Here is a 25,319-nt window from a genome sequence, read left to right as displayed (position 1 = left end):
AAAATTTCACATTCCCTATTTTCTTCCTTTGTGCCCTTGATTGCATTTCAGTAATCACTGCTGTTAAACCAGAGTAAGACACAAGATTAAGCCAGCCCCTCAGAATAATCTTTGAAAAAAGTCCTTATTTCTAAGTAAGCTGGCTTTGCAAATCATGATAAAGACAAGGAGAACAAAGAGGGCTTTCTTTAGCCCTGAATCAGCAAGCCACATATTTGTTAAAGATTGATAGGGGTGGTTATTTTGTACTTCTTGAGACAGATTTCCAAGTGCCTTTTACCATGACTCCTCTGTATATATAAATGGGGATCACTCCAACCTCGAAGGGTTGCTGTGAGCAGCCTCACCTTGGGCCCAGGAACTTTAGAGTGCCCCATGCTTTAGAGGGCCCAGCTCTGGCCTTCCTCTGCCTGTGCCCTCCCTTTGGGGCAGGGGGTTTATGGGGACAAGAGGATATGGCCATCTAGAGCCCATGCTTGCCTGTCTCCCACCCCAGACTGATGTTGGACCACAGAATTCCCTGACAAAATGGCTTTGAACCTAGTTCCAGGGCATTCCTGGGGTCTCTTCTTCAGGTCCATCCTCCCAGGGGCTGACAGTGCTGTCAAGCTAGTATCTACCTCTAGGCCAAAGGGATGGCAAGGAGATGGCTGTTTGCTGGAAGCGGAGGTAATAGGTATATGGAGCTTGAACTTGAAAGCTAGGGTACCCTCATATTCAAGGCACTTCATAGCCTGGGATGGAACTGGAGGTAGGAAGAAAGCAGTAAAGGGTGCTGAGGCCAGACGCCAGCTTCAGGCTCTTCCTGAACCACCATGTCCCAGTGTAGAACTCAGGATAGTCTAAGAAGTCTAAATCTGGACCTGGTGTTCCAGGTGGTTACAAAGATATTTTGTCAAGGTAGGAGAACAGAACATCTTTTATTTAACAGTTTATTTGCTTGCTTTATAAATTAAACTCTTTAGACTAATGGAAGGTGGGCTTCCATTTGTACTCTAGCCCCAGGACCTGCAAATGTTAAGAATGGGCCTGGCTGTGAGGGCAACAACTGCATAGTGTTCAAGAAATGTTAATTCCATACTTTCCACCACCATCCATACCCCTGCTCTTGCTGTTCCTTTAGCCTCCCCACCTCTGCAAGTCATTCAAGGCCTACTTTCTGTGGTATGACATACATGGCCTCTTGTCTCCCCCCTCCATCTCCACTCCCAGCCCTACTTCCCTGTTCAGCTGGAATCAATCTCTCCCTCTTCTGAACTTCCAAATAATTTTGTCTTAACCTCTTTTTGGTTTGTGTGTGTGCGTGTGTGTGTGTGTGTGTGAGGAAGATTGGCCCTGAGCTAACATCTGTTGCCAATTTTCCTCTTTTTGCTTGAGCAATAGTGTCTCTGAGCCAACATCTGTGCCGATCTTCCTCTATTTTGTATATGGGATGCCGTCACAGCGTGGTTTGACGAGCAGTCCTAGGTCCATGCCCAGGATCTGAACCTGCAAACCCCGAGCCACCGAAGCAGAGCACGCAAACTTAACCAGTATGCCACCAGGCCAGCCCCTGTCTTAACCTCTTTTATAACAAAGAGTTACTTTTCATCTTATAGTCATTTGTGTTCAAGCCTTATCTCCCCTTCTAGTCAATTCACTCCTGGATGGCAAGATTTGTTTCTGATCCATCCTTGTTTCCTGCCATTACCTTGCACATATAGGTGCTCAGTAAATATTTGAGTGTCATCAATCTGATAAAAAGTGAATTGCTAAGTAACCAAAAAAGGCTGCAATGAAACTCGCTCATTGATTCACTTTTACGTGCATACTTCCTTTTGAAAATACAAAATAAAACTCCATGGTAAGCAGTTATGTCTACAGAATGAAAAATTTTAATGAATTTGAGTGACTTAACCTTCAACAGAAATTCATAAAAGATATCAAATGGTGTCATTTCAGGCAAGGAGAGAGAATTGGGGGCAGACAATTTTAGCTAAACTTAGCCAAAGGAGCACCTGAGAGACCTTTACATCTCTAATAAAATTTCACTGGGGGTAGAGTATTTCTAGGGACATTTCGTCAGTGTACACTGAGTCCCTGCTAAAGCAAAAGATTTTTAGAAAAGACCTCACCATTCCTTTGACAAAACATTGTGCTTACCTCTAAATACAGTTACAGTTGTAGAATATTAGTAATTAATAAAGAAAAAATATGTATCTGACTTTAGCCTAGAATTTTCTTTCCCCCCTTCCTGCTAGATAGTGCATCAGCCCTTATGCTACTAGATGACATTAACAGCAATTATCTTTTATGTTCATATTCTAGTTTCCTAAATGTGTTGGGAAAAATAAACCAGTATTCTACCCAAAACCTCCTAAAACCTTCGCTCCTAACACTTCTTTAAGTTCGTGGGACCCTATTTGCTCTCTAAAAGAAGCCAACATACAAAGAAACCTTGAGAGGTGCCACTGGATCACTTCATACACTCATGATTTTACAGGTATGAATTCATTTTAACACAAGTAAAAACAACAAAATTGGAATATTTAACAAATGCTGTTATAAGCTTTCATCTTCTAATATTTTTTCCTTGTTTCCTAATATAAGTACTAATAGAATTAAAGTGGGTAGTGTGTCTCTCTTAGTGGGTAACTGGGAGGTAAAGTTGGTTTTCATTTTATTGGTTCTACTTATATCACAGGGGAATGGGTAAGTTTTTCTATAAAAGGTCATTTAAGTGCCATTCTTCATTTACTCTAACAAAATAATAAGATGTGATATTTTCATTAAGGTCTGGGGCCCATGAACCCCCTTGAACTGGATGATTACCATGAAAAGGAGGTAGCAGAGTTAACTGGACAGATAGGATTTGACCCAGAGCCTGTAAGTAATTGCAGTCAACTCTCAGTTATTTAGGGGGAAAGTGTCCAGGTGTTGGGCTCCTTCCTGCTTTGCCCACTTTTTGTTTGCTTCATGAGTATTGGTGACCAAGCCAGCAAAGGGATAATTTAATTCGTTTTAGAAGTTAATTCTAAATTAATTTGAAATGGTTTGAACTCCTCGTCCACTATTTTGAAGATCAAGCAAGGTTTGTTTTCCTCTTCACAGTGCTGTTTTTTGTGCACATTTTCTACTATGCTACTGCTGCTAAAATTTACAAAGGAACTGGTTTACAAACACTTACCTGGTAATTTAATGAGATTCTTAATAAATTCTGTGACTCTGCATATTTGTATATCTGGTACATTATCACTGCTTTTGAAGAGAAAAAGGCTTCTTCCTGATATCTACAATAATTGAGAGTTGGTTGAATTACAATCAAAAGCCAATAAATTCTCTGCAAATATCCATGGGGATTTCTTAATTGATTATGTGAAATGGCCTGAAAGAAATGATCAATCCCTTTAGTGACAGAAGTTATAATCTGTTGGCTTATTATGGAAATGAAATAAAATGACCCAATAGTATAATTTGTGTTGTTTTTTGAGGGCCTAAATTTTATCCTCTAAAAATACAAAGCTTTTAAAACAAAATTAATATTTTCAAAGATGTAAATTGTGGAAAGACAAATAAAAAACCTGTAAGATATTTCAGTATTAACTCTTTTTAGACTGAACTGAACACATTTATTTTACATTCGCTTCAGTATTTCCCAAGGCAATATAAAATCCTAACATCAGAAGCAGTTCCATAGACTGTGCTTTATCATTCACCGAAGGGTGTTTAATTTTCTTTATTTTCCACTTGCAACAAGCATTCTCTAAGGCTAGAAAAGACTGTATGTATACTCTGACATTGTCAAGTGTGTTCAGCAACTGTCTAGATTTCCACAGATTGGACCCTATAAGATTCACCCCCTCAGGAAGTAGCTTTATCATTTTTACAAAGAAATACATATACAGTTATACAAAGGATGCTTGTCAAGTATATTATATGCAAAATTATTGTGCAAGTAAATCAACACCTAAATTTTTATTATTAACAAGATAAAATATGCTGAAAATAGTTGGAAGTTTGAAAGAAAGTTTCAGTGAATCTTGCTGGTTTCTGACTAAAACATAAATAACAGACTCTCAGAAGTCACATTACACATAAATATGTGTAAAGTAAACACGTGTAAGAAATATTTTGTTGTTTGTCGTTAGTGACATTGAGTTGATTCCAACTCCTAGTCAATTCTAACCTTGTGTACAGCAGAGCGGAACCCTGCCTTGTCTTTTTGACTCATCCTCTCACCTTCTGGCACTGTATCAAACAATGCTCTGCTGCTATTCATAGGGTTTTCATGGCCAATTTTTTTGGAAGTGAGTGGCCAGGTCCTTCTTCCTAGTCTGTCTTAGTCTGGAAGCTCCACTGAAACCTGTCTACCATGGGTGACCCTGCTGGTATTTGAAATACTGGTGACATAGCTTTCAGCATCACAGCAACATGCAGCCACCATAGTGTGACAACTAACAGATGGGTGGTATGGTGCTCTAACCAGAAAATGAGTCTGGGCCTTGAGGTGAGAGCACCAAATCTTAACCACTAGACCACCAGGGCTGGCCATTTTGTTGTAGTACAATAAAATAAAGGTACTAAAAACTGCTTCTTGCATAAAAGGATACTGTCAAAGTAAGATATAATACACCCTATACTTTTATGTTTATGACAAATTTAACAAAGCATTTCAAAGAGCTGGGATTTTTTTTCTTTTTTTCATAGTATCTACTCAAACCTGATTCACTAAAGGTTATAACATATCTATTAATAACAGTATGGAAATTCCAACCATGAAAAAATTAGTTCCAAAAGGATATTCCTAAGTTCATTTTGTTTTCTAATTCCAAACTACAGTTATTATTTTCTCACTATTCTCATTATCTCTGCTATCAATTCTACCATCATCATACATCTATTCTTTTTTAATTTTTTTCTTCAACATATTATAAAAATTTTCAAACAGGGCCAGTCTGGTGGTACAGTGGTCAAGTTTGCATGTTCTGCTTTGGCAGCCTGGGGTTCGCCAATTCGGATCCCAGCACCACTTGGCAAGCTATACTGTGGCAGGCATCCCACATATAAAGTAGAGAAAGATGGGTACAGATGTTAGCTCAGGGATAGGCTTCCTCGGAAAAAATTAAAAATAAAATAAAAATTTTCAAACATATTACAGTTAACACCCATATCCCCGTCACCTAGATTCTACCATCAGCAATTAACTATACTTATTTTACCACATAATCTATCCATCTTTCCATCCATCCAAGCATCCATCAATACATTTCATTATTTTTTATGTATTTCAGAGTAAATTCCAAACATTGGTATACTTCACCTCTAAACATTCAGCATGCATATCATTCATCAGAGTTCAGTTTGTTTGCAGTTTTTTCTTTTAAGGTAAAATATGCATTCAATGAAATTGCACAAATATTAACTGTACATTCAGTGAGTTTTGACAGAAACATACACACACCTTTGTAACCCAAACCTCCATCAAAATATTGAATATTACCATCATCACAGAAAGTTCCCTCATGCCCCTTCCAAATCAACTACCTGCTCTTCCTCCTACTCCCCCACAGACAGATGTACACTCACTCACTACTTTTGCAGTTACCAGACATGATTGAGTTCACAATATTTATAAAACATCTCAAAAAGAAGCAGAGATATGACAACTCCCCTCAGACCAATGTTTCTCCAAGCAGAGCACATCACTGGCCTCAGCATCACCCAAGATGGTTGTTAAAAAGCAGATTCCTAAGCTCCACTGCAAACCTTCTGAATCACAATCTCCGAGGATCAAGCTGAGGAATCTCATTTTCTGCCAGCTCCAAAGCTTATTCTGATTCACCAAGGTTTAAGAACACTTGCCTTGGCCTAATAAAGGAGGCTTTGGCTGAGACTAAATAACTGCACATAACTGTTAACATCGTCTGTTGGTGATGGGCAGAAATTTTGTTCCAGTGATTCTTTTATATCTTTGAAAGTTGGAAAGCAAAGAGTTCCAACATAGAGGAATTTTTCTACAGCCAACTAAAATATGCCCTTTTCATATTAGCAAAAACCAATAGACGAGAAAAACGTGTTATCAGGACCCAAATTTCAATGTCTTTAAATAAATAAATATCAAAGAACATTGCAATGTGCACGCCTACACCCATCCTGTGTTTACTCAGACAATGAAAATGGATATGACTTTTGACCTGCCAGTTGTGGCAATATCCTTACAATACCAAATTTATTAATTAATTGTTTTTTTCCTTTTTATCCCTCGACTATAGCAAGAAAAATTCCATCCCGTCTTAAAACCTTCCATACCCTTGGAAGGACGAATTGCCCGACTGATTCAGAACCGACGTCCTCTGGAGGCTATTGTCCAGCAAAGACCACCTTCCTGTCCAGATTGTACCCCTAGAGTTTTGTGTACTTTTCATACTTTTGTACCCAGTTCTGCAGAAATGATGGCACTTAGCAATAACACACCAGCGGGTGTGACCCATAAAAATCAGAAAATTGAAGATAAGATTAAGGAAGAACAAAGCTTGCTATCTACTTATGCACTCCCACCTTGCTACCCAACAAAAGATCTGACTAACATTTATGACATAAAACCATTTCCAAAAATCACGGATACTAAAAAGACAGAAGATTTGTACTGGAGACAGCTGTCATTAAAACCCCAACCTCCACCTTACTGTAACCCAAACCATTACATTGAGTATGAACATTTTAAACCTCCCGTACATAACCAGTATATTATGTGTCAAAATCCTATTAGCCTTAGTAAGCCTGGTATTTTAAGTAAATCAGACTTGGAAACTTTCAATTTAGAACATTTTTTAAGTAAGCCAGAAGAAGAGTTGACCTTGAACATGGAAAACGACGAAGAAATCAGACCTATTGTGGGTTGGATTCCCAGAGCTGGAGTGGCCAGGCCTCAGACCGACCTGTTGGAGCTTAAGAACTCTTTTTCCAAAAGTGGTGCACAAAAACGTTTCCATAAGTCAATTCAAGAAGACCACAAAGACCTGAGGGATAAGGAGCATTCAGGGATGAAACACCAATTCTATGGCCATAATTCCTATTATTTCTATAATTGAGATATTCATCCTTCCCTTCAAAACCCAGCCTCTTGCAAAAAAGGAAAAAATATAACAGAATTTCCTCCTTGTTGCCAGACTCTGTTTTCTAGGAGAACCATAATCGCCTTGTTAGTGAGGTTTATGTTTTCAGGAATTTAAGTTAGGATCTGGTCAGAGGAACCCAGAAAAGGATATGTTCTGACATATTGAAAAGTTTAACCATTTAGCAATAAAATATTAGAACCAGAAAAATGTATAGTCTTTAATCTCATTTTCAAATTATACTCCAAGAAAATTTTCCAAAATCATGAAAAACAATATGTATGACAAAGTTTACATCATCATTTTACAAAAATGAATATTTGAAAAAAACCTTGAATGCCCAATAATTGACAGATATCTCTACAAAGTATAGTACCCTAATGAAACAAATATGTGAACACTGTCCCTTTATGTAAATGTTTGTACAAAATAACATTAGGTACAAAAGACAAAACTCAAAGGCCCAGTTCATTGAGGGATGGACAGCTCTACAAATTACATCGCCTTAATAAAGTAAACAAGTGGGCCCTGTTCTTTTATATAAACGTGGACAAAATAAGTCAGTAGAAAAGATGAAACTCAAAGTGCTCTGCATGCATGCATTCTAAACTGGATGTTTCTTTTCCTTTAACCTTCTGATAGAGAAACATAACCATTTCTTTTATGCAAAAAGAATGATTTTACTGTGAAGATCTAGCAATGGCTTTAATTAGTAACTGGTAAGTTCTAACTGTTGCAAGTAAGGATGGTGTCTTAGTCTATTCTATTTGGGCTGCTATAACAAAATGCCATAAACTAGGTGGCTTATAAACAACAAACATTTATTTCTCACAGTTCCAGAGGCTGGGAAGTCCAAGGTCATGGCACCAGCAGATTTGGTGTCTGGTGAGGGTCCACTTCTTCATTGACAGCCAACTTCTCACTGTAACCGTACATGGTTAGGGTGAAGGATCTCTCTGGGGCCTCTTTGATAAGGGCACTCATCTCATTCATGAGAGCTCTGACTTCGTGAACTAATCACCAACCAAAGTTCCACCTCCTAATACCTTGGGGGTTAGGATTTCAACATATGAATTTTGGGGAGACACAAACATTCACACCATAGCAGATAGCTTGTTATCAATTATTCTAAAGCCAAATATCATCGTTTTTAGAAGGTGTCCACCAAGAGTTTAGCTAACCTCCAAATGCAAGTCAACTAATGCGCCAAGAGGTATGTTTTAGACTTAGTTTATCAGGGAAAGTTCATGAGGAATTTCCATGAAAATTTCATTGAGATTTCTTTCTTTTAATTTTTTTGTTTCATGATCAACATGTTATTTGGTTTCACCCTCTTTACAACTATTCTGGGCTAAAATTATGGAATTTTTTCCAACTCTATTCTATAGCATTAGTTATATTAGTTATATTAGATATTACGGGAAGCAAAAAGTTACATGGTAAAATAACATTGGCAAAAGCTGGGGGCAACAAAACCAATCACAGGATTCTCCAGAGCCTTCAATATGTAACATATTTAGGAATGTCCAAGGTGAGGGGGATATAGTATACTCATTTCTCAAACTAATTTGATCCTTATCATAGAGCATATCATCGGACTAGAACTCCAAAGAACAAACTTTGGAGGATGCAACTCTGCAGTGTAGGAATTTGGGGTTTTAATTGTACATTTTCCCCTGGGTTGCAGGGGCACAGAATTGCATTTTGACTATGCGTATTCACTACCTCCACCTCTACACAGAAGCGGTGCAGCCTCCTCTTCAGACATTTATCTTAGTCATCATCCTCAACTCCCATAGGAGGATGTCAGCCCTACTCCTAACTCTGTTGGTTGTTAAGGCTAATGCATCTGGCCTTATCAGGTGACAGAGAATCCCTACACTTCAAGTACTCTCAATTTCGAAAAATATTTATGGAGCCTTCGAGATTAAGATAGATTAAATCCATGCATCTAATTTCACTTACTCTAAAAAGCACATTAAAACTACAGTGAAGTTTTTTGGTTTTGTTTTTTATTGTATTTTGTTTTTGTTTTATCCTACATACAAAAGCATAAACTAGCCAGGTCAGTAAGGGGAATAGGAGCTGAGACATGAGAACATTTTGGAAAAGAGATCAATGAAAGATAGATCCTAACTGGCTGAAGACACTAGAACCCTATAACTGGCAGTGGGGAAAACAATCCAATTTATACCAGCAGAATCCTCAAAAGGCTCAGGAACTCAGTACCAGGAGCATCTGGGTCTGGGAATAAAGGCAGGGGTGAGGTAGGGGTGGGAGTTGCTAAATTAAGGAAGACTGAGTGAAAGCTAAGACACAATTGGTTCCCTAGGTCCTCCGCCTGCCCCTGCCCCCACCCCCCTCCACCACAGAGCTAGACAAGGGCCCTCCTTCACCGTGAGAAGTCTGGAGGATTATTTTCCGAAGAAAAGTAAAACAGGATGTCTGGTATGGAGAACTGGATCCATTCTGAAAACAGGGGGAATAAGTACTTGTATCAATCGGGGTCCCAGCAGGAAACCGACCCTAAAAGTCTATCACTAAGGGGAGTTTAGTGAAGGGACTATTTACAAAGATGTGGGCAGGGTTAAGGGAACCTCCAATAGTGGGGCACCCAGGAACTAGCAGTAGCAAGAAATCTTCCCACTCCCAACCCTTCAGGAAAGGGAAAGGCCCTGTGCTCCAGTGCCTCCCACTGGACAACCCAACCAGAAGGTAGAGAGCAAGGGGCTCAAGTGATGCAATCCTTAGATACCAATGTCCTAAGGCAAAGAAAGGTGAAAAACAGATCTAGACTGGCAAGAAGAGAGCAACCAGCACAGTGATCTTATAAATACTGACTCCTCTGTGCTGAGAGGTGCAGCTCCCTTCCCCACTAGGCCACCAGAAAACTGACAGACATCAGCGCTCCAGGAGAGAACGGTCCCCGCTGAGGTTGGACAAGACCACACACTGCCTTGTTTCAGCTCTCATACTATAAACAAAACGTCGTTTTCGCAGTCTAATTCATGCAACTTTTTTCACATTTTTGTGTCCTTTTTTGGTTATTTTGCTGTTTAAAATGACCCCCAAGTGTAGTACTGAAGTGCTGTTTAGTGTTCCTAACTGCAAGAAGTCTTTGATGTGCCTTACAGAGGAAATGTTTGTTAGATGTGCTTCATTCAGGTGTGAGTTCTTAGACTTGACACCAAAAATGTGATCCATAAAAGAAAAAATTGATAAATTGGACTTCGTCAAAATTAAAACCTTTTTCTGTATGAAATATCCTGTTAAGAGGAAGAAAAGCCACACCAGAGACTGGGAGAAAATATTTTGCAGACCACACATCTAATAAAGGATAAATATCTAGAATATATAAACAACCCTAAAAATTCAACAATAACAATCCAATTAGAAAATGGGAGAAAGACATACAGAAACACTGCAGCAACGAGGATATACGGATGGCAAATAAGCATGAGAAGATGTTCAATATCATTAGCCATTAGAGAAACACAAATTAAAACCACAATGAGATATCACTACACACCTATCAGAATGGCTAAAATAAATAGTGAAAACCCCAAATGCCAGTAAGGATGTAAAGAAACCAGATCACTCATATTGCTAGTAAGCTCTGGAACAGTTGGGCAGTTTCCTAAAAACTAAACATGCAACTTCCATATGATCCATAAACTACACTCCTGGACGTTTATCCCAGAAAAATGAAGACATGTTCACACCAAAACCTGTACATGAATATTTACAGTAGCTTTATTCGTAATAGCCCCAAACTGGAAACAACCCTGATGTCCTTCAATAGATGAATGGATAAACAAAATGTAGCATATCAATACAATGGAATATTATTTGGCCATAAAAAGGAATGAAGTTCTGATACATGCTACAACATGGATGAACCTTGAAAACATTATACTAAGTGAAAGAAGTCACAAAAGACCAGATACTATATGTCTCCATTTATAAGAAAATTCAGGATAGGGAAATCAATAGAGACAGAAAGTAGATTAATGGTTACTCAGTCCCAGGGTGTGGGATAGAAGGATGATATGTAAAGATGTGGGGTTTTTGATGGGGTTGATGCGATGAAAGCATTCTAAAATCAACTGTTGTCATAGTTGCACATATCTGTGACTAGACTAAAAACCACTGAAACACTTTAAATGGGTAAATTGTATGGTATGTGAATTATAGCTCAATAAAAAGGTTCAAAAATAAATGTGAAAGGAATACAAACTTCTCTGAAACACATTGAAATAACTGTTCTCTGCTGGGAAATACTGCATTGAAAATGGCTCCCTAATTTTAAAGGGGATAAGAGGATACCTGGCTGGCCAAGGCCAAGCTCACCTGTAACTGTCAGAGACAAAGTGGCACTGGTTACTGTAATAGGCAGCAGGACAGGAGGGTAATCAGAGCAGTTTGATCCAAATGGATATTTGGCAATGACTAATTGCTCTTGAGGTACTTAGGATTGAAATAGAAAAGCAGCACACTAACGTCTATATGATCTGTATGGACAAAAAAAACGTAGCTAAAAAGGATCCAACTTGAGTCACCAAAAGAGAGTCATAATCCCTTGCCAAAACTCAGACCAGATTTAGGTCATAATTCTTGAGCATGATTAATGAGAGTGAAACTGACTAATGAGGTAAGGAAAGATCCTGCAAATAACAAGTATCTGTTCTAAATCTTCCACCTACCCTTTCATAAAGGGATCCAAGAGATAACGAAGCACTGCAGAACAGGAAATACCTATTCATTTCAAGATTATTAAGCATTGGTTCTTAGCTAACACTAATCCCTTAGGACCCAAAGACCACTGTGACCCCCCTAGTCAGTGGAGAGAGGCTAGGGGGTTTTACCCACGTTTGCCTCTTGGTGGAGTCAGTAGGAACACAGACACGCTGTATTAAGAAGTGTCATTGGAATAGATATGCTTAGTAATTGGCAGAATCCTGCATTGGCTCCTTAACCCATAAAGGAAGAAAAGGCCCAGTACAAGTATCTGAGCAACTCTCCCCCCAAAATAAGTCAATATCACATGAGAGCATATAGGTATTAGTGCTACCATCGAAGACTTGAAAACTCCAGGGGTGATTATTCTTGTCACAACTCATTTAAATCATCTATTTAGTCTGCTCATGAGATAGACAGATTTGGGAGAATGAGAATATTTTATTTTAAACTTAATAACGTAATGACACTGGGCCAGCCTAGTGGCAGAGTGGTTAAGTTCATGCACTCCGCTTCAGCTGCCTGGGGTTTGCGGGTTTTGCTCCCAGGCACAGACCTGGCACCACTTGTTCAAGCCATGCTGTGGCAGCATCCCACATAAAATGGAGGAATGGGCACAGATGTTAGCTCAGCAACAATCTTCCTCACAAAAGAAGAAAAGTAATGATGCTAATTGAAGCTGCTATTTCATTTGCAGTAAGAGTATACTCTTTCTCTGACCTCTGGGAGAATTTACTGAAGTTACCGGGATTATTTCTTCCTTAAATATTTGGTATAACTTACTATTGGAGCCATCTGCACCTAGAATTTTCCTTGTGGGAAGGTTTTGAATTATGGATTCAATTTCTTTAACAACTGTTCAAATTCGCACTTCATTTCTTTGTTTTGATAAATTGTATTTTTCAAGGAATTTTTTTTTTAGATTTTATTTTTCCTTTTTCTCCCCAAAGCCCCCTGGGTACAGTGTATTTTTAGTCGTGTGTCCCTCTAGTTGTGGCAGTGGGATGCCGCCTCAGCATGGACTGATGAGCAGTACCATGTCTGTGCCCAGGATCCGAACTGGCGAAACCCTGGGCCGCCAAAGCAGAGCACATGAACTTAACTACTTGGCCATGGGGCAGGCCCCAAGGAATTTTTAATTTGATGTAAATTTTCAATAAAATAATGCTTATTATCTTTTCAATGTCTACAAGATTTATCATTTTTCATAAGGATTTTTTTGGGGGGGTGGTGAAGAAGATTGGCCCTGAGCTAACACATGTTGCCTATCTTCTTCTTTTTTTTGCTTGAGGAAGACTGGCCCTGAGCTAACATCTGTGCCCATCTTCCTCTATTTTGTATGTGGGTTGCTGCCACAACATGGCTTGATGAGTGGTGTATGTCTGCACCCAGGATCCAAATCCGCAAACCCAGGCCTCCAAAGCAGAGTGTGCTGAACTTAATTACCCCACCACCAGGCCAGCCCCCATATGGATTTTTCAGTGCCTTTTTTCTTGATCTTTCTTACCAGACATTTATCTGTTGTATTAGTCCATTTTTTCACTTTCAAATTTTTTGTATTCTTATGTATTAGAGGTATCTTTTGTAAAGAGCATATATTTCAGTTCTTGAAAAATCCAGTTGGAAAATATGTCTTATTTCTTCTTCTTTTAAAGATTGGCACCTGTTGCCAATCTTATCTTTTTTTCTTCTTCTCCCTGAAGCCCCCTAGTACCTGGTTGTATACTGTAGGTGTGATCCTTATAGTTGTGCTACATGGGATGCTGCCTCAGCATGGCCTGATGGGCAGTGCCATGTCCACACCCAGGATCTGAACTGATGAAACCCTGGGCTGCTGAAGTGGAGCGTGTGAACTTAACCACTCAGCCACGGGGCTGGCCCCTATTTATTAATTCTTAACTACAGAATTTAATTCATTTAATGTAATAACTGACCAATTTGGGTTTTAAGCTACCATCTTACAATGTGTTTATTTTTCCCTTTTCTTGCCTTTAAAAAAAAAATTAATCACCATTCCATTTTTTTCTATTACTTTGGAAAATATACACGATTTTCTATTATTTTACTAGTTTCCCTAGAAACTAAAATATTCCTTCTTTCTGGATAATGAAAGGATATTAGAATATTTTAATTCTACTTTTCTAGTGACTTATATGCTATCGTTATCATGTATATATTTCAACTACAAAAGACATTATTATTATTTGAACAATGCTTATTTGGATTCAACCACATATTTACCTCTTTTGTTGCTCTTGATTTCTTCCTTCATCTCTGATCTCTCAATCTATAATCATTCTCATTTGTCTAAAGAATACCCTTTAGAATTTCCTTCAGTGTGGATACGCTGGTGGCAAACTCAGTTTTTGTTTGAAATGTCTTTATTTCTCTCTCATCCCTGAGATATTTTGCCAGATAAAGAATTTAATTTGACAGTTATTTTCTTTCAGTACATTGAAGCTATCCATATCCAGTCCTCAGGTTTCTATTGTTGCCATAGAGAGACCAATTGTCAATCTAATAGTTCTTTGAATATCAGTGTTTTTCATTTTGCTTTTACATTACTTTGTCTTTGGTTTTCTATAGTATTGAAAATCATTGGGTTTCTAGAATCTATGGATTGATATCTTTCATTCAAATATTGCTGCTATCCCATACTCTCTTCTCTCCTTCTGGGACTCCACTTAAAAAGTGTATTACTATATGTTATCACTGTATCTTCTTAATTTTGTTTAATTTTCAGTTCCAGAATTTCTATTTGATTCTTTTTCAAATTTGTTATGTCATTTTTTTATACGTATTTTCCAGTTCCCTTCTAAAAGTTTCAATGCTGGCTTTTATCTCTAGAACATAAAAAATAAATATTTTACAGTCTGTCTGATAACTCCAAAGTCTGGGGTCCATATGATCTCTTTCTTGCTTCTGCTGGTTCTCACTCATATTGCCTATCCAATTATCTTTCTTTATTTGCTGAACACTTTATTTGAAAACTTTATTTGCAGAAATAATTTGAGACCTAGGCTGATATTATCTTCTTCCAGAGAGAATTTTCATTTGGTCCTGCCAGGTGCCCGAAGGCAACAGAATTCCTTATTCCAGGTTCAAATTTTGAGGTTTCCCTTTGCCAACCACAAAAGAAGTTAGGGGCCATACCTTGTAAAACTTGTTTTTCTTCCAGTTCATCCTCGCTCCCAGGGTGTAGCCCTTTGAAATGTTGACCTAAAGCAATGGTTGTTTACCAGGTACCAGGTTCCACACCTCCACCAGTCCTGAATAGATATTATAGACAGATGGAGATATATACATTTCTATATATAGATATCTACAGACAAACAGGCATGTAGATATATCATCCAGTGTGCCCCACAATCTCTGCATCCTAGTATTGACACCCTTGTGAAGGCACCTCCTCCATTGTACCCGGGTTAGTCTCTGTGACCAACAGCAGAAATGATAGTATGTCACTCCCAAGATTATAAAAGGTTATAAAAGACTGGCTTCTGTCTTGGGTTCTCTAGCAGTCTGGGGGAAGTGAGCTTCCATGTTGTAAGAAGTCCCATCCAGAGGCTGCTAGCCAAGAGCCAATAAGCAACTGAGGCTTGACAACCATATGAATGAGCTTGGAATTGGATTCTCCAGCCCTATTTGAGCCCTCAGATAACTGTACCTCTGTTCAACAGTTTGACTGCAAACTCATAAGAGACTCTCAGCCAGAACCAGAACCCAGCTAAGCTGCTTCCACATTTCTGATCCACAGAAACTGTAAGATAATAAATGTTTATATTTTAAGGTGCTGAGGTTGGCGGTCACTTGTTATGCAGCAGAAAACTAATAAATCCAGCTTTTTAAATTGTCTTCAGCAAGAGTTTGTCTGCATTAAATACTCTGTCACTGCTGGCAGCTGAACTTTTGACATGTATATTTTTCTCCTTTCCTACTATCTTTGGGATTGACTAAATTTTTAAATTCCATTTTATCTTCAAATGTTTCAGAAGTTATATGATGAGGATTATTTTGGTCTGGTTACTTTTAAAAACTGCAGACGGGAAGGAGGCGCTGAGGAGGGAATTTGCTTGCCCTTTGATGAGAAACATTTGCATTTGTGAAGGAAGTCTCCTTCTGTGGGGGTGTCTCCCTCTCTGCACCAGGAGGAGTGGGGGATGACCTTGTCTCTAGAAACTCTTAATGGGGACGGCAAGGACTTAAGTTTTGTTTATTGTGCTTGTCTGGTAACCTCATGTAGCTGACTCCCCCCACCACCAACATCCTCCAGGAAGCATAGAACATCCTGACTTAATCCGGTCTGATTCTTATCTAAAGTTGTCAGACCACCCAGTAACCATACCCCACCTGCACTGATACCATTTTAAGGACTTTTTTACATATTCTTTCCTTTGTCTTGTAAAGAGATAACTCACATACCTATGCCTTAAATTTAGCCCTACCCTCAACCCATGTTTGCAGCAGCTCTTACTGCCCATGGGTCCTGTCCCCGTGCTATTCCACACTATTCTCTGAATAAAAGAGCACTACTGCCAGACCCTGAGAGTCCAAGAAATCTTTCTTTCAACTCCTCAGCTCGCCTAGCCCGATTATATACTCTCTTCTATTCACTTAGTGACTATGTTTAAAGTTTTAACATGAACACTTCATTTCAAGAACAACATACTGAACTTAGAACTAAACTCCAATCACACTCTCCCATCTTAAATGTTGTTGTTGAATATTTTAACTACTTTGGTTTTTACTTTCTAAATTAGACACTTTTTTAAATATATAATTAATGTTTCATTAGATTTATCCACATATTTACTTTTTCCACCCTTCCTTCTTGCATTTCAGACCTTTCTTCTGGGATAATTTTCCACTTTTTGAAGTACATTCTTTAGAAGTTTGTCTTGTAACAGTCTGTTGGTGATAAACTCTCACCTTTTGTTTTTTTCTGTAAATATTATGTGCCCTCATTGAAGGGAAGTTTACCTAGATGTATAATTCCAATTTGACAACTATTTTTTCAATCATTTGGGGATGTTAATGACTTCTGTTTTACTCTAATGTATTCTACTGTTCAGTTACTCTATTAACTTCTAGTTTTCTTTGTTCCTATTGAGAAATTTTCTGTAAGTCTATTTGTGATTTTTTTAGTAGATAATCTCTCTTTTATATCTGGTTATTTTAAATATTTCTCTTTGTCTTGAGGGTTCTGATGTGCCACCAACATGTGTCTTAAAGTCAATTGTGGACAATTCTCAGATATTTTTTCAAACATAGGCCTCTCCCCAGTTTTCTCCATTTTTTTCCTTCCGGAACTAAGTAGGTTTATGCTAGACCTCCTTATTCTATCTCCCCTATGTCTTAACTTCTCTAAGTTCCCTTTTATGTATTCTACCACTTTGTTCTCCACATTACATTGAATAATTTCTTTAAATCTACCTTACAGTTCATTAGTTCTTTCTGTTGTGTCTTTTTCATATTATACACTGTAAAGGTAAATAAAAATTATTTTCTTTGTTTATAAAGGAAAACGAGACCATTTCCCCTCTCTCTCCCTTCTAAGAGCATTTGCTAGGAAAATCTAAAGGGCCTGAATCCTCCCTCTAACTTTTTGGAATGTAAATAAGTCTCTCAGAGGCCTAGGCTTCATTCCTTTTGAAATGTAAACACCTAGGAAGATAGACCTTCACCTTGGGAATTTAATGTAAGTGTAACCATTTGTTTCTCAGGAAAATACAGTCTTCCCTGGATATCTGTATCTGCAGGTTCCACAGCCACCCTTTCAACCAACCTCAGATGGAAAGGACTATGATGGTTGTGTCTGTACTGAACATTTACAGACTTTTTTTCTTGTCATTATTCCTTAAACAAGACAGTATAACAAGTATTTACATAACATTTACATTGCATTAAGTATTATAAGTAATCTAGAGATGATTTAAAGTATATGAGGGGGATGTGTGTTGGTTATATGCAAATATTATGCCATTTTATATAAGAGACTCGAGCATTCCCAGAGTTTGGTATCCTCTGGGGTCCTGGAATCAATCCCCCGAGAGATAACGACCATAAGTTTTATCACTCTTTGGGATGAGGATAACTAATTAAATAAATGGCTACTCCAATTCCCAAGTAAACTTAAGAGTGAAAAAATGCAAAAAAACAAAAACGCAACCAAGAAAGATCTGGCCACAGACTGATGTCAAATCCTCCTGTGGAAAACATGTTACTATTGTTGGGGATCAGAACTGGCCACCCCAAAATGTGTTGCTTTGGCATGAGGATTATTTGGGGCTGGTTACTTTTTTTTTTTCCTTTTTCTCCCCAAATCCCCCCAGTACATGGTTGCATATTTCAGTTGTGGGTCCTTCTAGTTGTGGCATGTGGGATGCCGCCTCAGCATGGCCTGACAAGCAGTGCCATGTCCACGCCCAGGATTCAAACCAGTGAAACCCTCGGCCACCAAAGCAGAGCACGCAAACTTAACCACTCAGTCTCGGGGCCAGCCCCACAGACTGGTTACTTTTAAAAACTACAGACATTGGAGAAACTCTGAAAAGTAGAATTTTACCCTTTGCAAGAGACATTTACTTTTGTAAGGGAAATCTCCATGTGTAAAGGTGTCTCCCTCTCTGTACCAGGAACAAGGGGGGATGACCTTATCTCTACAAACTTTTATCAATGCAGAAGGCAAGGACTTAAGTCTGCATAACCTTACTCTTGTTTATTGTGCTTTCCTGTAATCTCCCACAACTGACTCCTCCCACCCCCAACATCCTCCTTTGTCTTTAGCTGAAGACGGTATTTAGGATGAGGGCCTCCACCATTTTGGCAAATTGCTCAGTTTTCCTGAGTGTCTCCCATGTATACATGTTACTAAACTTTGCTTGATTTTCTCCTGTTATCCTATCTCATGTGAATTTAATTCATAGCCCAGCCAGAAGGACCCAGTGGGTAAAGGATATGTCTTCCTCCCCTATACTATTAAGCCAAGTAACAAAAGATAATTGTGCTGCCAAATGGGAAATAGGGTACAATTGATCCTAAAGCCTCATGTTACACGCTAGCTAACAATAGCATGGTATAGAAGGATTATAATTAGTTTAGCTGTATAAATTTGTATAAATAAATTTGAGATTTTATTCTGACTTGGTAGTTTCTTGTGTATTACCTATATACAACTACTTCACTGTGCTTACTTAATAATGAATGAGTTTACTTTCTCAACATAGTGATGTGAAGAAGTCTCTCTTTCTTGGCAAGATTTTTACTTCCACAATGATTTTAATAATTCTGACACCTGTGGCCCTTTGGGGGTGTAATTTTGCTCTTTATTGTTTTTCATTTTGATCTCATATTTGGCATTTCTTAAGAGTACGGGAAATCCTGAGGGGCCTGGGTTAAGAGATTCCTCTGGAGATCTGTGTTTGCTTTGGCCAGACACCAGAACACACTACCCATCCACACCTACTTTGCTAATTTTTCAGCTAGAGGTTTCTCAGACCAGACCATGCAGGTGAAACCTCAGGCTCTCCAGGACCAGTTCAATTGACCCCATCTTATCATCAGAGTAATTAAGAGATGTCTTTTAGGAAGTGAGAGTCTACCCTTGTCCAGTTTAAGCTGGTTGAGACCACCAATCCATCAACTGGGCCTGCACAAATGCTTGATAAGTGAACTTTTTGATGTCAGGGAGCTAAAAACTCCACCCTCAGATCATACTAACACCACCATTTTGTGAACATGCATCCTATGAAGAGCCATGAAACTTGACTATGCTTGCACAGATCATCAATTACCTCACTTCTCCTTACCTCTATCATCTCTCTCCACAATTCAGACCGCCCTGCCCTTCATCACAGAAATTGTGCCCCAAGCCCTGGATCAGGAAGACAGATCTGAGAGCATATGCCCCTGTCTCCTTGCAGGTCAATCTAGCAAGAAAGGTGTTTTCTTTGCCCAAAAGCTGATGCCGTAATCATTGGTTTTTATGCGCATTGAGCAAAAGAACCCCAATTTTGTGCAGTAACACAGGTAGAGTAAAATCAAACCCTAAGCCTGCATGAAGGCAGACCTGTGGCTGTGAATTCTCCAGGGATACTTTTTCTTCTCACCCAGTACCAAAGCCCAAGCCAGAGAAGACTAACCTGGTTCTTCCCTTTGCCTGTGAGCAGACTGTATTTTATCCTTTAGATTCCAGTGTCCCAGCATTAGGCAGGGGTCTTAGCCAACTTTCTCTCCCCACCCCCGACTCCCACCTTTACTTCCGTGCCACTGAGCTGCTCTGAAAGCCTAAGGCTCTTTTACTTCAGCAAAAGTCCTTAAGGTAGCCCTAGGGTCAGTAGGCTTATCACATTCATTTTCAGTTCTTGTTCCCCACCTCACCCCGACCCCCACCCAGAAGATCTCCCCCTTTCTTCTGACCTCTCTACATATTTTGGATGGCGGGGGTGGGGAGGTATCCTACCAGATTTTTTTCATCAGAAGAGTTTTTAAAAATATGTCATCCATTATGTTGCCAGAAGGAGAAATCTAAGCCATTTGCTTTATGACAGTTATACCCCTCACCAGCCACTATCCACCCTACAGCATAAGATAGAGGTAGAGGGAACAGATATAACATGAATATCAAACAGAACAACTTGAAGAATATCATTATTCTCAAGTAATTCTCTCAGGTATCTTGAGTAAACTGTAAGTACTATGAATCTCTTTAAAACTTGAATACATAGATATTTTAACACATAATTTATGATATCTGCTTTACTACATGATTGTGCCAAGTGTTCACTTTTGTTGCTCTTTCTTTCTCCTCATTTTCCTATTACTTTCAATAACAAAACTCTTTATCCACAATATCCTTAGTTAAAAGTATTAGGAACTCCCTGTCTTCTATTCTCCCCCTCACTGGAATAAATTTAAAATGATGTCAACCAATTCTCTTGGCCAACTGATTTATTGCTACATCTATAGGATCTGCAAAATCAGCACAACGCTGATACTCCCCATGAGTCAACTCCTTTATGAACAAAGACCACTAACACCTGATACCACAAACGCAAAAGACTTTGATAGAACAATTACCTATTGAAGTAATCAGGACTTGGCTTCAAAACTACAGGCTGAATTTGCAAGGTGTTGCTAAGCTTGGTCTTTCAAAAACTTGGTTAGTTAGCCAAATGAGCCTACTTTAGGAGTACACCTAAATGCTCACTAGCTTGGTCCCTTCCCAAAGTCACAAAGGGTCCTGAATAAGCGTTGAGATTTCTGCTCTGTTTTATAGCACGCTTCTATGGCAGTAGTGTGCGGGATTAGAGAGAGAGGAACTGGCAGTCAAGACACGGAAAACAATAAAAACAATCCAGTCACAGAGAGAGATGGGTGATCTGGAGCAGAAATCATACGACCACTAGTTAGCAAGGGATCTAAGGTAATCTAAATCAATCTCCTAGGATCTATCGCTTAAATTGCGGGTGGGAGGTAGGATGCTAGGATGTAAGCTCCACCAGAGAAGCAGTCCTATCTGATTTACTCCAGGTTCCCTAGAAAGTGCCTGGCATATAATATGCATTCAATAAACGCTTGACTGAATGAATACGGCAGCGCGGGAGAGAAGAAAGGAGGAAAAATTAATCAGAATCCGGGGGCTGAATTTGAAGGACAAGGGAATCGAGGAAAAACTTCCCAATGACAGAACTGAGCATGTCTGGAAGGGGAGCTAGTTCTGGAAGAAAAGCACGATAATTAGACGCTGTGGTGATCAAATCCGCATTTCTAATATGACCCCAACGGCCTTAGCTTACTTGAACATGACCTTTAGCTAGGTCAGATGGGATGCAAATCCTCTAGAGATTTCCAAGAACTCTCCCATCACGTAAAAATGTTTCTTCCTGGATGCTCCCTGCCCACCCTCCTTGTTCCTTCTGCCCACAAACGTGAGGGGGAGACGAGTGTTGTCAGAAAAGAAGCCGGCAGGTGAAGGGCCCGAGCTACAATCCAGTCTCTGCCGCAGCGGCAGTACCTTCCCCAGGCTTTGGGGCGTCCTTCAAGGGAGATGTGGAAGAAAATGGCTTCAAGTAACAGGGTGGAGGTGGAACGAGGGACAGGGCTTGCGTAACTCTTACAACACCCGGTTCCAGGCCCACCCTCCGGGTGCACCTGGCACCAGCCGCGGAAGTACGACCGAGCCTGGGCAAGGGTCGCCAGCTGATGGGATGGGAGCCAGGAGACTCGGCGCGTCGGCGTTGGGGCGCCTCCCTCCGGGTAGACAAACTTCCCAGTCAAAGAGCATTACATTAACGAGCGCAGGAGCTGTTACCTCAGCAGATAACGCACCCGATCCACCTCACGACTCCGCCCCACCCTCCCCGCCCGCACACGCAGGCACACAGAGGCCAGAGAGCGACGTCAGCCCCTCCCAGCACCACCTCGACGTCGTACCTCCGATGGCCTGACGTAACTGCTTGGCAAGAGAGGCCTCAAAAGGAAGGGCACACACGCAGCACACCCTACCCTGATAGCCGGCATGCGCGCGCAGGTCGCAGACGCAAGACTGGAGCCAATGAGACGCGGTGACGTCACTGCGTATCAGCCCGCGCGGCCGCACGCCGGGCCGCGAGGGGACGGAGCGAGGTCGGTTGCACCAACACCGGTACATAGGCGTGGATCGGCGTGCCCTTGGGCTTAGAGAGCGGGACGTCCGGCTTGCGAGCGGGAACTCTTGTATCGCGCGCGGAAAAAGCGGTGAGCTCAGGGTGCGGCGACCGCCGTTGGGAGCAGGCCGACCCGTGGGGGCGCCCGCCTGCGTGGGGAGCGCGTGGCCGGGCGGAGGCCCGCGTCTGGGACGTCCGAGTGAGCTCGCGTGGAGTAGGTAGGGAGGGGCGACCCCGGACTGTGCCCAGCCGGACCCGGGTGGGATACGGCTTGATGTGAGTTGGAATCCCAGCCAGGTAGAGGCATGGCCTCAGTCAAGGCTGAGCCGCGGATCGGACTGAGACCCAGGGCTTCTTAGTGTCGGGCCTGAAGGGCTATGGATTGATAGACAAGCCTTCTTTCAGGGTGAGGGCGGCAGTGAGGGGACCGTGCGCAGCTTTCACGTCCTTTTTCGAGAAGAGCAAGACTGCTGCTTCTCCAGTAGGGGGTTATTTCTTTTCCGGGCCACCTGTCGCTTCTCCCCTTAATCTGCTCAGGCACCTCGGGAAGGTGGGTTTTGTCACAGTCTTCCTAGAAACCGGCCGGGACGGGTAAGCTCGTGTTCGCCTCTGGGGATTCCAGAGCTGGAGGATGGGAGTCCCTGGGAGACCTCGCAGCCTCCGCTGCTCCCCCCATCCACAGCAAGGCAGTTTAGTGACCTGAGCTGGCTGAATCGACTATGACCTCTTTTTTTTTTTTTAGCCTGCTTTGCCTTATTTTCAGGGAGGAGTAGCTTTAAATTGTAGCATGAATAAATAAATAGGCCTTTGTAAAAGTAAGAATATTGGTGCTTTCGGTTTAATGTAATCGCGGTTCAGTTTAATCAGATTTGTGACTTTTTGTGACCTTGACCTCACCTTTGGAAACGCTTTGGAACTAGGTTCCCACTTTGCTTACTTGGGCTTTACTCTTGAAGCAATTAAACACACACGTGTTTTTAGGAAAGTTCTTCTAAGTAATGTTTTTGGTATTAAAGAGTATTGCAAGTGTACTAAGTAAAACAAGATTCACCCTGATACTTAATGTCCTGGATTTGTAGTGGATTAATACTTAAGTGACTGGAATGATCATTAGTTTCTGCTGTATTTTTACTTGGAGGAAAAAAATAATAAATTGAGTCTTTCATTTTTAGATATAAAAATGGGTGATGTTGAGAAGGGCAAGAAGATTTTTGTTCAGAAGTGTGCCCAGTGCCATACCGTGGAAAAGGGAGGCAAGCACAAGACTGGGCCAAACCTCCATGGTCTATTTGGGCGAAAGACGGGTCAGGCCCCTGGCTTCACTTACACAGATGCCAACAAGAACAAAGGTAAGAGGGAGACAATTATTAAATAACCCAAGTATGGACTGCGTGAATGTAACCTATGTAAACCCCTTATAAGATATGTAAAATGCTTAACCACATTCCTCCTTGTTTAGGCATCACCTGGAAAGAGGAAACACTGATGGAATATTTGGAGAATCCCAAGAAGTACATCCCTGGAACAAAAATGATCTTTGCTGGCATTAAGAAGAAGACAGAAAGAGAAGACTTAATAGCTTATCTCAAAAAAGCTACTAATGAGTAATAGTTGGCCACTGCCTTATTTATTACAAAACGGAAATGTCTCATGCCCTTTTTTATGTGTACCATATTTAAATTGATCTCATACACTAGAATTCAGATCATGAATGGCTGATAGAATATTTCTGTTGAACAGTCCTGATTTAAATAAGATTGGCTTGTGGCTAAATGGATACAATAAGCTTTTTGAATTTTGGTAGTAATTCTGGTTCAGCAAGTTATCCGTTTTCCCCTTCTAAAGATGTGATGGAATTTGATTGGTGATGTTCAGCTTTTCACAGAGATGTTGAATGCCATCTCAGAACCTGTAGGAGATTGGTTCTATATTTAGATTTATATAACTGGTTATAGTAATATATTTAAATACTGAGGCAATCACTGTCTCAGAACAGAGCAAGACTCACCTGTTTCAAGTTTTGTTCATTAGCCTGTTAAAGGCAAGGGCTGAAGATAAGCTGGCAGTGTCAACTTTATCTTTTTGGTCTTAACTATGCCAATTCAATTAAAACTCCCTGTGTCCAAAATGTTGCCTTTTACTTAATGAAAGGCATTTTAGTGTGTTTTATGTGTAATATCAAATAAAGAGTATTTAACACTTGTCAGATTTTATTGATCTATAAGGTCAGATGCTTTTAAAGTGAAGCGTGACGATACAGTAGTAAACTTTGCTTGTGAATTATTTTCTAAGTCAGACTAAGTTATAATTCAGGATTGTCTTTTAACCAGCTATTCAAAAGCACACACGACTGTAGAACTACTGTCTATGTGTGATTGATAGTGGTGCTTTTGCCAACTCAGTACAGGAGATAGACCATCAGCACAAATTTGTAAATTATGTGATTGTAAGGCTTAAGAATTAAAAACAAAATCACAGGTCATGGTTTTTCTAGTGTGCTTGATTTAATGACTGGTACCAAAATTTTAATGGTTGAAAAGTACAGTAGCCCTAAATACTGATGCAGCAGTGTTACTAGTCACAGTACTAGGTTGTGTTTACTTGGTCCTTTAGGACAGCCTGAACTAGAACAACACCTCCGTAATCCGTCCTTAGAGTTTCTTGGGCCAGAATCAGCAGTGCAGCATTTATGTACTAAATTATTTCATACACAGTCCAAGTCATACATGTTTAGAGTAGTCCCTGGAAATTTTATGGAGATGGTGAGCTTGAACTAAGCCATAAAGAATGGTGAGAGAAGTTCTCAATAAATCTTTGCTCATGGTGACAGTTATCTCTTTGT

The 25,319-nt window shown here is 40.1% G+C and overlaps 2 protein-coding genes and 1 long non-coding RNA gene across 6 annotated transcripts in view; 2 read left to right on the top strand and 1 right to left on the bottom strand.

Annotated features, from left to right (window-relative positions):
• The window catches only part of SPMIP4 (sperm microtubule inner protein 4), a 49,610-nt gene extending 42,470 nt beyond the window's left edge, over window positions 1-7,140 (top strand). Inside the window, exons 8-10 of the mRNA XM_008536869.2 lie at window positions 2,308-2,482; window positions 2,774-2,865; window positions 6,252-7,140. Coding sequence (XP_008535091.1) covers window positions 2,308-2,482; window positions 2,774-2,865; window positions 6,252-7,070 — 1,086 coding nt within the window. The 3' untranslated portion in view covers window positions 7,071-7,140. The remainder of the gene's footprint in view (window positions 1-2,307; window positions 2,483-2,773; window positions 2,866-6,251) is intronic.
• The window catches only part of LOC103561977 (uncharacterized), a 266,670-nt gene extending 244,223 nt beyond the window's left edge, over window positions 1-22,447 (bottom strand). For all 4 annotated transcript variants that reach the window (XR_011539128.1, XR_011539127.1, XR_547600.2 and 1 more), the window contains exon 1: window positions 22,266-22,447. This is a non-coding gene — a long non-coding RNA (uncharacterized lncRNA). The remainder of the gene's footprint in view (window positions 1-22,265) is intronic.
• CYCS (cytochrome c, somatic) lies at window positions 22,421-24,683 on the top strand. Its single transcript, XM_070616033.1, has 3 exons — window positions 22,421-22,568; window positions 23,650-23,826; window positions 23,937-24,683. Exons 2-3 carry the CDS (start codon window positions 23,658-23,660, stop codon window positions 24,083-24,085), a joined length of 318 nt encoding a protein of 105 aa, XP_070472134.1. The 5' UTR covers window positions 22,421-22,568; window positions 23,650-23,657; the 3' UTR covers window positions 24,086-24,683.
• Window positions 24,684-25,319: the final 636 nt, after the last annotated feature.

This window comes from Equus przewalskii, chromosome 4 (genome assembly GCF_037783145.1).
Source record: "Equus przewalskii isolate Varuska chromosome 4, EquPr2, whole genome shotgun sequence".
Taxonomy (NCBI): domain Eukaryota; kingdom Metazoa; phylum Chordata; class Mammalia; order Perissodactyla; family Equidae; genus Equus; species Equus przewalskii.
The sequence above is the reverse complement of the archived record's forward strand: the minus strand, read 5'-3'. Positions and strand labels throughout refer to the sequence as shown.